The sequence below is a fragment of the Cetorhinus maximus genome, chromosome 5 (genome assembly GCF_964194155.1).
Source record: "Cetorhinus maximus chromosome 5, sCetMax3.hap1.1, whole genome shotgun sequence".
In the NCBI taxonomy this organism is placed as follows: Eukaryota; Metazoa; Chordata; class Chondrichthyes; order Lamniformes; family Cetorhinidae; genus Cetorhinus; species Cetorhinus maximus.
Window position 1 is genome coordinate 98520648 of NC_135883.1, and position 11271 is coordinate 98531918.

An 11271-nucleotide genomic window follows, 5' to 3' on the forward strand; every position below is an offset into this window, starting at 1 on the left:
AAAATCTATATAAATTATTGGAAAAAAAAGCTGGGGGGGTGAAATCGGAAAGGGGGTGGGGATGGAGGAGAGAGTTCATGATCTAAAATTGTTGAACTCAATATTCAGTCCGGAAGGTTGTAAAGTGCCTAGTCGAAAGATGAGGTGCTGTTCCTCCAGTTTGCGTTGAGCTTCACTGGAACACTGCAGCAGGCCAAGGACGGACATGTGGGCATGAGAGCAGGGTGGAGTGTTGAAATGGCAAGCGACAGGGAGGTCTGGGTAATGTTTGCGGACAGACCGAAGGTGTTCTACAAAGCGGTCACCCAATCTGCGTTTGGTCTCTCCAATGTAGAGGAAACCGCATTGGGAGCAACGAATGCAGTAGACTAAATTGAGGGAAGTGCAAGTGAAATGCTGCTTCACTTGAAAGGAGTGTTTGGGCCCTTGGACAGCGAGGAGAGGGGAAGTGAAGGGGCAGATGTTGCACCTTCTGCGGTTGCATGGGAAGGTGCCATGGGAGGGGGTTGAGGTGTAGGGGGTATCTTTAATCAATAAGACTACAGGAACAGTACATGAAACATTTCATCTTTCAATTAAAATAATGGCCAGAATATTGCTGTCGGCGTGCGGGGGCGGGGCCCAACACGCCAACGTGCAAAATGACACACGATGACGTCAGGCGTGCGCCCTGACGTCATTGCGCGTCATTTAGATATTTCGTTCGGCGGGCGCACACAGGAGGTGGCTGCACGCCCGCCGAACTGTCAAAGGCCTATTAAGGACATTAGGAAAGTAATGTGGCTAATTAACAGCACTGCCCGTCCAACCTTAAGTTTGGCGGGCAGGCGAAGAGCTCAAACGGCCTTCGCGTTTTTCAGGAAACCTCATCTGCGGGCAGGATGAGGTTTCCTGAAGGTTTAATAAAATCAATAAATAAATTTTGCTAAATTGACAAACATGTCCCAGCTCATGTGACACTGTCACATGAGGGGACATACCTAAATAACTTTTCTCTTTCTTTATTAAAAAATTTCAATATGTACTTAATCTCCTTGAGGCAGCTCCGAGCCTCAGGGAAATTGCTGCGCTCTTTCGCAGGCCCCGACTCTCCCTCCTCCCCCCACCCGCATAGGTGGCGCTGAGCGCTACAGAACGCATCTTACGTTGGGCGGGCCTTAATTGGCCTGCCCACGTAAAATGGTGGCGCACAGCCAACCATGGGCAGCGATCGGCTCCACGCTCACTCCCGCCCAGCCTGCCCGCCCGACATAGGTAAATTTCTGGCCAATGTTCAGATTTGAAACCTGTCATGAGAAATGGTGTTAGAAGCTTTGAACTTATTCGTTTGTGTGAGCTATTTTTTCCACTGTTATTTACACTACTGGTGCTTACTTTGATATGAAAGGTTAAGAAGCGGCACACTTTGGGAGTAGGTTGTTTTCAGTCAGAAATGTCAGTGAAGGACAAACCGTGAGTTGTTCAATCATGAATCGGCTTCATATTTGACTCTCTGCTTCATATGTCCATCACAGGTTGCAAAGGTTGGCCTTTTGGTGCCTCTAATTGCTGATGGGTTGCAATGAGTAACTAAAAAAATTTCTTTCAATTATTGCACTTTTTGATAATTATTAAAGTCTTGGACTTGGGTATACAGGGCATGATTTCAAAGTTTGCAAATGACAAACTGCAGAAATGTAGTTAACAATGAGAAGGATAGTAACAGATTTTAGGAGGACATGGACAAGTAAAATGGACAGCTGAAATTTAATGCAGAGAAATGTGAATGATGCATTTTGAAGGAAGAATGAGGAGAGGGAATATAAACTAAATAGTACAATTTTACAGAGGATGCAGGAACAGAAAGACTTGGGGATTTACTTATACAAATCATTGAAGGTGGCAGGACAAGGTTGTAAGGCTATTACAAAGCATATGGGGTCCTTGGCTTTACACTTAGAATACAAATGCAAGGAAGTTATGCTAAACCTTTAGGTCCAGCTGGAGTATTGTGTCCATTTCTGGGCATCACGCTTGAGGAAGGTTATTGGAGCCTTGGAGAGGGTGCAGAGGAGATTTACTAGGATGGTACCAGGGATGACGATCTTTAGCTGTATGTAGAAATTGGAGAAGCGGAGATTGCTCTTCTTAGAACAGTAAAGGGTAAGAGGAGATTAGGTAGAGGTTTTCAAAATTTTGACAGAGTTGATAGGGAGAAATTATTTCCACTGCCAGAAGGATTGGTGACCAGACAGGTTTAAGGTAATTGGCAAAAGAACCAGAGGGGAAGAACATACGAACGTATGAATTAGGAGCAGAAGTAGGCCATTTGGCCCCTCGAGACTGCTCCGCCATTCAATAAGATCACGACTGATTGAGGAGATTTTAATTTTTATAAAAGCTAAGGGTGATTAAGATAAATGGTTGACCACACCATCCACCCCCAATGCCTCTCCACTGTCGTCTAACTGGTTGAGACTGCATCACCTGGTTCCATTCTTATCTATCTAATCGTAGCCAGAGTGTAATTGCAATGGCTTCTCTTCCCATCCCTGCACCATTACCTCTGGTGTCCCCAAGGCCCCATCCTTGGCCACCTCCTATTTCTCATCCACATGCTGCCCTTGGTGACATTATCCAGAAACACAGCATTAGTTTTTGCATGTACGCTGTGTCACGACGTCAGGAAACTGTGGGCTGAATCGTCCCAAATTTCTTTTAGCCGCCGACCGCGATGGCGGGTTTTCACAACGTATTTTCCCAACCCGCCGCATTACTTATCCATTCCCAGGAAACACGCCGTTTCCAGGGCGGGCAGGCTCTCATTCGCCTGCCGTGCCATCGCCTCGTGGCTTCATCATGCCGGGCACCAAATTTAAAGCCCAGTCGCATGCACACATCTCAGTGCTTCCAGCCCACGACTGCTGCAGGGAAGATGTCCATGAAAGGCAAAAAGACTGTGCCCCCAGGTTTAGCGACATGTCACTGAAGCGCCTTTTGGATGCCGTGAAGGCCCACTGCGATGTCCTCTACCCAACCTCTGGCAGCAGGATGGGCAGCTCAGTCGTTCAACTGTTCTGCAGTCCACTAAAACGCCCGGTCTGCGCTCGAGGGGTGAAAAGCACTGGAGCACTTGCTGGCACTTTGATGCCTCTACGTTGCTTGAATGGGCAGATAAGCTAGAAGCCTGACTCCAATCATATCAATGGCTGCGTCTGAACTGTCTCAGCTGCAGAGGAATAGTCACTTTATATAAGGTGTCCCTAATGCGTGGCCGCTTCCCTCACCCACCCTACCCCCAACCCGAAGGCTGCCCTTGCACTCCCCCCCCCGCCAACACACCTTAAGCTTGAAGTCCAGCAAGCGACCCTGGTGAGCACTGCTCAACGTTACTGTATACTCACTTCCGAGTTCCCCTCAAAGTGCAGCCCACCAAGTGCACACCTTTTATATGCTGTTGTGAAACATGTCAGCGTGCTTTCCCACCGACGTGGGCGGACGATCCAGCAGGAAGGGGACGATTCCGGCGGGCAGGCCTGATAATGATGTGCAGATTGTTAGGAAATAGAGATAGTTTAAGTAAGTTATATTTGTATTTGTGGGCGTTATGAATGAATTTTAGCTTTAAAGTTTAAGTTTGATTTGTATTTCTGTGTGTTACGAAAGGGCAAATGTAGTTTTAGTTTCACTTTAAAAGGCTGCTTGCATTCCTAATGAGAAGTTTATGATCCCTATAAAGTAAAAGTAAACACACAAGAGTAGAAAGAATAGTGCTGTTGCATAGCAACAGGGGGAACAGATAGGCATGTTCTTCCCACAGACTTACACACAGAACTAAAGAAACAGCAGCTTTAAGTCCAGTTGAAGCCAGGACCCCAGAGACACTGGACACTGGGAGAGGGAACTGCAGATTTCCCAAAAGAACAAAAAGGTTCCAAGCGGAGACAAACCCCAAAAATCCAGGAGAGCGGAAGAGGGGAAAGTCCAAAGGAGACCTTATAGTTAAAGGAAAAACAGGAACCTGGGGAAAGGCCCTGTTAAGTGAAGTTAAGAGTGAGAGGCTGAGATAAAGGCTCCAAGCTTCAGATTTAAAATGAGAACAGCTTGCAAGAAGCAAAAAGGTTCAAAGAAACCACTGAAGGTCTGTATTTGCTATGAGCATGTGAAGCAATGGTGTACTGTTAAGGCTGAGTTGGTGAGAGTGCATGGAAGACAGCTTGAATGCATGTGGTGGCCCAGGGAAGAGGAATATTAGAAGGAGAATTCGAATCCCTGGAGGTGAACCCTCATGGAAGGTGTCTGAGAGAAAATGTCAGTTTGGGAGAAGATTCCAAGACGAGATTTTGGAGAGTGGAGATTCGAATACTTCGTGTGAAGGACGGAATTCAGTGAGACTGGTTGGCTCACGGTGTAACAAGCATCTGGGGAGAGTTGAGGAGAGATCCATAGCATGTGGTTGAGGTGACATCTGTCACTTGGTTTCAGAGTGTGATGTGTCTGACCACAGGGTGCCATAGGTTTACATGGACTGGGTACTTACTGTGAACATTAGAGTATAAGATAGCTTTTGTAACTGGTGTTATCCTTGCAAATCTATATATATCTGTCAAGGTATAGTTGCGGGCGAGGGAGTATTGTAATATAGTTCATCTTTTCTTGTTGAATAAATGTTTTATTCTTTTGTTAAAAGTTCATCAGCTGACTCCTGTGACTCTGTTCAGTAGCTACTCTCCACGTGTCTAAACAAACAAATAAAAGTTAGGATCTATCAAGTTGGGTTCCACTCTGGGATCAGGCTTGTCCAGGGGTAACCTCAGCTGGGATCGTAACAAGATGTATTACAATGAGGTTCCCGATGTCCAATGGCGGGAAATGCAGCCCGCCATTGGTGGGCTGAGCGGACCATCGTGAGCTGGTTTCATGCCGTCATAAAACCGATCGCGTCATATTGTCCGCTCACACCATCGAGCACGCCTGATGCCGGCAGGTATGGAAAATTCCAGCCTGCGACTGAGTGAGGTCTACCTACAACTTCACCAGCTAACCACAGACATATTGAACTGTTCAAAGAACAGTTTTAAAAAAATATACAAGAAAAGCCTCTGATCAAAAAATGGTTGTCATGAGTAAAGTGATGTCTAATACTGTAAGTTGACCATTTCTCTGAAAAATTTCTATATGTATTGCACTGCAGACCTGTTGCATGGAATTTCATACCTGGAACATGTCAAGATCCATTTCAAACAGGGACTTTCTTGAAAGGAAGGCATTAAAATGTAAAGTGCTGGACTTTAATCAACTTTCATCCTAACAAGACAATGGGAACTGGAGAGTGGAGATTGGAAACCCTCATGTGAATGCCTGATGACCCTGGCGAGCGCTACACATCGTTGCTGTGTACTCCACTTGCCTCCAAGTTCCCCATTGCGGAGGTGTCAGCTGTGGCTCAGTTCATAGCACCCTCGCCTTTGAATCAGAGGGTTGTGGGTTCATGTCCCACTCCTGGAAACCAAGAACTGTGATTGTACTCGAAAGAGTTGCAATCTGTGACTGTTGATAACTCGAAAGAGTTTCCCCATAAATTGCAGCTCACCACTGCACGCCTTTCATATGCTGTTATGAAACACATCGGCGGGCAGATAATCCAGCGAGTGGGGGTTGGGGTGGGGGTGGGGGGGTGCAGCTGGTGGCGAGAGCGGCTAGCCTTATAATTATATGCTGATGTATTACAATGAAGTTCCCAATGTCCAATGGCGGAAAACGCGGCCCGCCGTTGACGGGCTGAGCAAACGATCGCAAACTGGTTTCACGCCATGGTGAAATTGATTGCGCCATATTGTCCGCTCATGCCACCAAACATGCCTAATGCCAGTGGGCATGGAAAATCCTGGCTCTTGGGTTTCTTTTCCACTGAAAGTGCAATTTTTTTGTTGTGCAAAAAACTTTATATGATGCAATGACATATGTTCAGCAATATACCTAATTATTTGTTTGGAACAGAACAATGGGATTTCCTGTTGTTAAATAGCAGTTGACCTTTTAAGTAGTAGAGTTACTCTTAATGTTATTCCCTTGCTGTTGGATCTGATATTAGGAAAAGATAAAGCAGGCGGGGAGGTGGAAGGATTTACAACTCAGCACGATTTTTGCCAGAAAATCTGTTGAAGAGCAGAGGAAAGTCTGCTGGGGATTGTGGACACTCATCTGCTGGGGATTGTGGTCACTCGTCTGCTGGGGATTGTGGACACTCGTCTGCCGGGGATTGTGGACACTCGTCTGCTGGGGATTGTGGACACTCGTCTGCTGGGGATTGTGGACACTCGTCTGCTGGGGATTGTGGACACTCGTCTGCCGGGGATTGTGGACACTCGTCTGCCGGGGATTGTGGACACTCGTCTGCCGGGGATTGTGGACACTCGTCTGCCGGGGATTGTGGACACTCGTCTGCCGGGGATTGTGGACACTCGTCTGCTGGGGATTGTGGACACTCGTCTGCTGGGGATTGTGGACACTCGTCTGCTGGCTTGATTGAAATTTTACGCCAGACCTTTAAATGCGCGGCCAAAACTCCCACCCAAGATCAGCGGGAGACTGTTTAAATATGCAAATCTGGGAATTGTAATTTGCTTGAGGAATTGGGTAGTGCATGATGATGTGAGTTTTTTTCAGGAACCCCAGAGTCCTGCAGCAAAGTCAAGTATTCCTTTAAAGATTTTCGTAGCACCAGGCAGAGCCTTGACACTCCCCCCTGGCCTCACACACATCGTCTGACCTACTGCCGCCCCAATTTCACTTCCTCCCCCAGATCCATTCCCAAATCAAGCCTTACCTCCCATTGTTACCAGAGCTTGAAGTTAAAATTTAAATGAGGCTTGCATATGAATAAGGTTCTGGCCTTTTGGATGTGACCTTGGGTGGGCATTACAGAGGCACCATCGATATTGCCATCATTTTCTCACCCAGTATCTCTTAATTCAAACTTTTTTTGCTTAAACTACAACAAAATTGTGTTCATAATAGCCAAGTTAGCCATCTAAGAGCTTCAGTGATATTTTTTGCAGCAAAATAATACAATTTTGTATTTGTGAAATAGTAATGTACAATATTTTTCACTTCAACTAGGATGTGTATCTTCTCCTAGCACTATAAGAAACTGGCAGTTCTCCAAGGGTAGGATGATGACTAATGCCGAATATATTTGGATATTGGTCGCAAGTGTTTCCCCCTGCCAATTCCTTTTTGTGTAGTTAGAACTTTTTAAGAACAGCTGCACTTAAATCTAAATTTCCTAATTGTTTTCAAATGACAGATTACATATTGTGACTATAACAATTTACTTTATTAAAATATCCAGTCGAGTCCAGTAATTTATCATTTAAAACAAAACTTTTATCTACATAGATAATTTAGATTTGTGCTGTGTAGCTTTACTAGACGTTTACTATCAAAATATTCACAATAAAATCGGAGCATTGTATTTTAACAATCTTGGCACCCACAGCCAGCAAACAAATACTTTGTTTTCTTTATCATATAAGGCACTAGGACTAGTTTCTTGTAATTTTGACTTTGCATCGTTATCTAACAGAAGTGGGTTAATGGACGTCCCTGTTGCTAGTGATACAGGGAAATTATTATATCCTTGAGCTACACTGGTTTGATGGTTACACGAAGAAGATGACTTTATTTAATGGTGCAAATAATTAAAAGATATGCTGTGTTATTTGTAGTTTCTAATAAGATTTGAAAGGTGACCTTGCCCATTTATGGTTTCTGTGGGTATTTTGTCTAATTTGCTTAAAAGGATACTACAAAGTACTTGTAAAGTGAATTGATTTCATGAAATCTCTGCAAGTTCATCTGGGTCATTGAATCTAACTTATCCAATTGATATCTTGATAAAGTAGCAGCAACATCATGGTACTATTATAGCTACATTTGGATTCAGAAAATTAGCAGGAAACTCCGATGTATTGATTTGAGTTTCAATTTACATTTCCAGTGTGATACTGTTCTCACATAACATTTTTATCCATGCAAACTGATTCTACTAAAAATAACTTGTCAAGTTAGCCTTAAGAATGTATCATTTTTTTTCTTTGCAGACTTGTCACTTGACCACAAATTCCCCAGGTTTTGTCCAGATAAACCAAGGTTCACAGGTTACTATCCAAGGCCTCCGGCAGCCCTTGCTCCAAGACCCAGTGAACCAATAACACAAGAATAAGCATGCAAGAGCTGTTACCTCAGCCTGTGAAGAAAAGCAAGATCCTCTGCAAAGCAACACATGTTTTGTCTCTAGTGTGGCTACTGTGTGTTACCTCTGTAAGAGAAGTTTCTGTACTGTTTAAGTGCATTTAGAATCAGCTATACTGATGGTTTTATTTTTTAAAAAGCTGTTATATCTTTACTTTTTTTAAATTCCTCTTTTAGTGTTATTGGTTGTAAGGGTAGCATTAATCAGTCTAAATATAGTTCAGGCCTGTTGATTGTGACACTGTTGGAAGTAACGTCATTCCATTTATTACAGGGGCACTGTATTAATGAAGAATGTTTGATAATCCTTTATTTTTTTGTTTCACAAAGGAGAAAAGTCAGAACTGTGCATCATTTAGTTACAATAAAGTCACACCCAAGTAATGCAATGATGTGTTTTGATGTGATTTATTTGATCATGTGTTTGTTAAAATTTTTAAAAATATTTACCATGTATTTTTTCATGAAGTGAACAAGCAAAAGTTCTACAGTCCACTTGTATTGATATACATTGGAACCAAATTGATGTCCTAGAAGTGATGCCCTATGAGCCATATTACCCATGACCCAATTAAGCTGCATCAACCATGTATTGCCATTTGGTTGGTGACTGGGTTGTCTATTTAGAAACACGCTACACTGTTGTATATGTTAGTGATATACAACACCAGTACAAAATAAAAACCTCACATTAAACACAAGTATAAAGTCGCGGACGGGAATATTATTTTGCTGATTCTATCCTGTCGACCACAAAACTCTTTAGAAGCAGCAAAAATCAATTGAGCGTTAATTGTTGAATTTCCCCGACATGACTACTGAGGCAAATATGTAATCAGTTATGTCATGGCATCTTCAAGCTTACAGACATGGGAAAGGAACAGTAGTACTAAAAGGGAACAAAGTCAACACAAAACAATTGTATTGTGCAACGTAAAAAAAGTTTGCAAATGTTGATTTTCGACATTAATAGAAGTATTTTTCAATATTTAGTGAATAGATCTGACAAACAGTTGATTAAATTGAAATTATAGTATTTGTAGAAAAATGTTGACCTCTATGGTTGTTGGATGCACATATTGTACTCTGCTTCAGTTCTCAGTAACTGCATAATTCTGGACATGTTCAACAACATATTATAGATCCTAATCGGATCCAGATGTACTTTGTTAAAGTGATGTGGGCTGTAAGTCAATCAATAATATGTAAACATCAGCTTCATCTTTGGTTTTGTACATTAAAATAAAAAGCTACAAAAAAAAACTGTGTACCATAACTCAATACTTCAGGAGCAATGTTTACAGCTCTACTTTAATGTGCAGTTTTACGGTTTCAAAGCTCAGGTCTTTCAATTCAGACCTTCAGAAAACAAGAAACAGTCGATCAGCAAAGTCAAGCAGAAAACGGGAACTCAACCACAGGCTTGAGAGACCACTTCTGATCAGAACACTCTGATCATCCTGGGTTGGTGGTGGAGAGGGTGCACTAAACATTTTTGCACTTGCTTCCTTTGGCATGCCCCCAGAAACTACAGAGGTCCAGAGATAAGAAAATGTTGACAGATATCTTCAGGATCCTTCCAATGAAGCATCAAATTGTGGTAATCATCAGAAAATGAGGTGGGACCCCATGAACTCTGCATCTTACCTCATTTATAAAGAAGTGCTAGGCCTCCAACTGGGCCTAATTATTAGTCATGGAAAATACCCTGGAAACTTTAGGGCAGCAGAATGCAGACAGACCTGGTACACTGGACCACTGTCCCGTTTGCTGTTTCTCTGCACTCTGGATGAAGGAAAGTCTCCCTTAAAGGAAACAGCTTCTAAATGGATCCTTGTTTAATGTTTCAGCTTCTTTTGTGATTTTATTGTTCAATCATAAATTTGCCATCTAGGATTTCTCTAGAATTTACACAGGAGAAGCAAATGCATGTACGACATTTTGCCAATCTGTAAGTGACAGACTTCCAACTGGCCTTGCAAAAGCTACAGGAAGCGGGGACCCCCTTTGAGTAGATTTGTTCCACACACTCCCACCTCCACAAACAAGACTGCATACTTAAAGGAAATCTCAGACCAACCAATGGATGTAGCCAGGATTTCAGAGTGCACAGAGGGAGCACACAAGCCCCAACTTCCTCATCACCCCTCCCCCAAACCTTACTTTCAACCCCAAGTGATTGAAGCCTATGCGTGTGACCATCAAAAAGTTCAGGCTTGTCACAGATTAGTAATATCAAGATGATCAATGCAGTATACAAGCCACGCACATCTAAATAACACACAATCCACAACACCATATATGTCCAGGATTATACCACAATCCAATAAGCTATACACTTCAATAAAAGACAATTTTTAAAAAATAATTCTCAGGATATGGGCATCCATGGGAAAACACATTGTCCATCCGGAGGATGTGGTAGGAACATAGGAATAGGAGTAGGCCATTCAGCTCATTGAACGTGTTCCACCATTCAATTAGATCATGGTTGATCATCTACCTCAACACCACTTTCCCACACTATTTCCATTATCCCTTGATGTCTTCAGAAATCTATCGATTTCTGTTTTGAACATGCTCAATGATTGAGTTTCCACAGCCCTCTGGGGTAGAGAATTCCAAAGATTCACCATACTCTGATTGAAGAGATTCTACCTCATCTCAGTCTTAAATGGCCTACCCCTTATCCTGAGATTATGTCCCCTGATTTTAGACTCATCAGCCAGGGGAAACATCTACATCCACCCTGTCACGCCCTCCAAGAATTTTGTAAGTTCCAATTAGGTCACCCCTCACTCTTCAAAACTCTAGACCAAGTCTCATCAATCTCTCCTCATAAGACAATCCTGCCATCCCAGGGATTAATCTGACGAGCCTCCGTTGGACTCCCTCTATGGCAAGTATATCCCTCCTTAAATAAGGGGTGCAAAACTGTACACAATGCTCCAGGTGAGGTCTCGCCAAATCTCTGTACAACTGCAGCAAGACACCTTTACTCCTGTACTCAAATTCCCTTGCGGTGAAGACGAACAT

The 11271-nt window shown here is 43.1% G+C and overlaps 1 protein-coding gene across 1 annotated transcript in view; it reads left to right on the forward strand.

Annotated features, from left to right (window-relative positions):
* Positions 1 to 9498, forward strand: part of nt5dc1 (5'-nucleotidase domain containing 1) — a 644476-nt gene extending 634978 nt beyond the window's left edge. The window contains exon 12 of the mRNA XM_078542226.1: positions 8085 to 9498. Within this exon, the coding sequence (XP_078398352.1) occupies positions 8085 to 8206 (122 nt within the window). The 3' untranslated portion in view covers positions 8207 to 9498. The remainder of the gene's footprint in view (positions 1 to 8084) is intronic.
* Positions 9499 to 11271: the final 1773 nt, after the last annotated feature.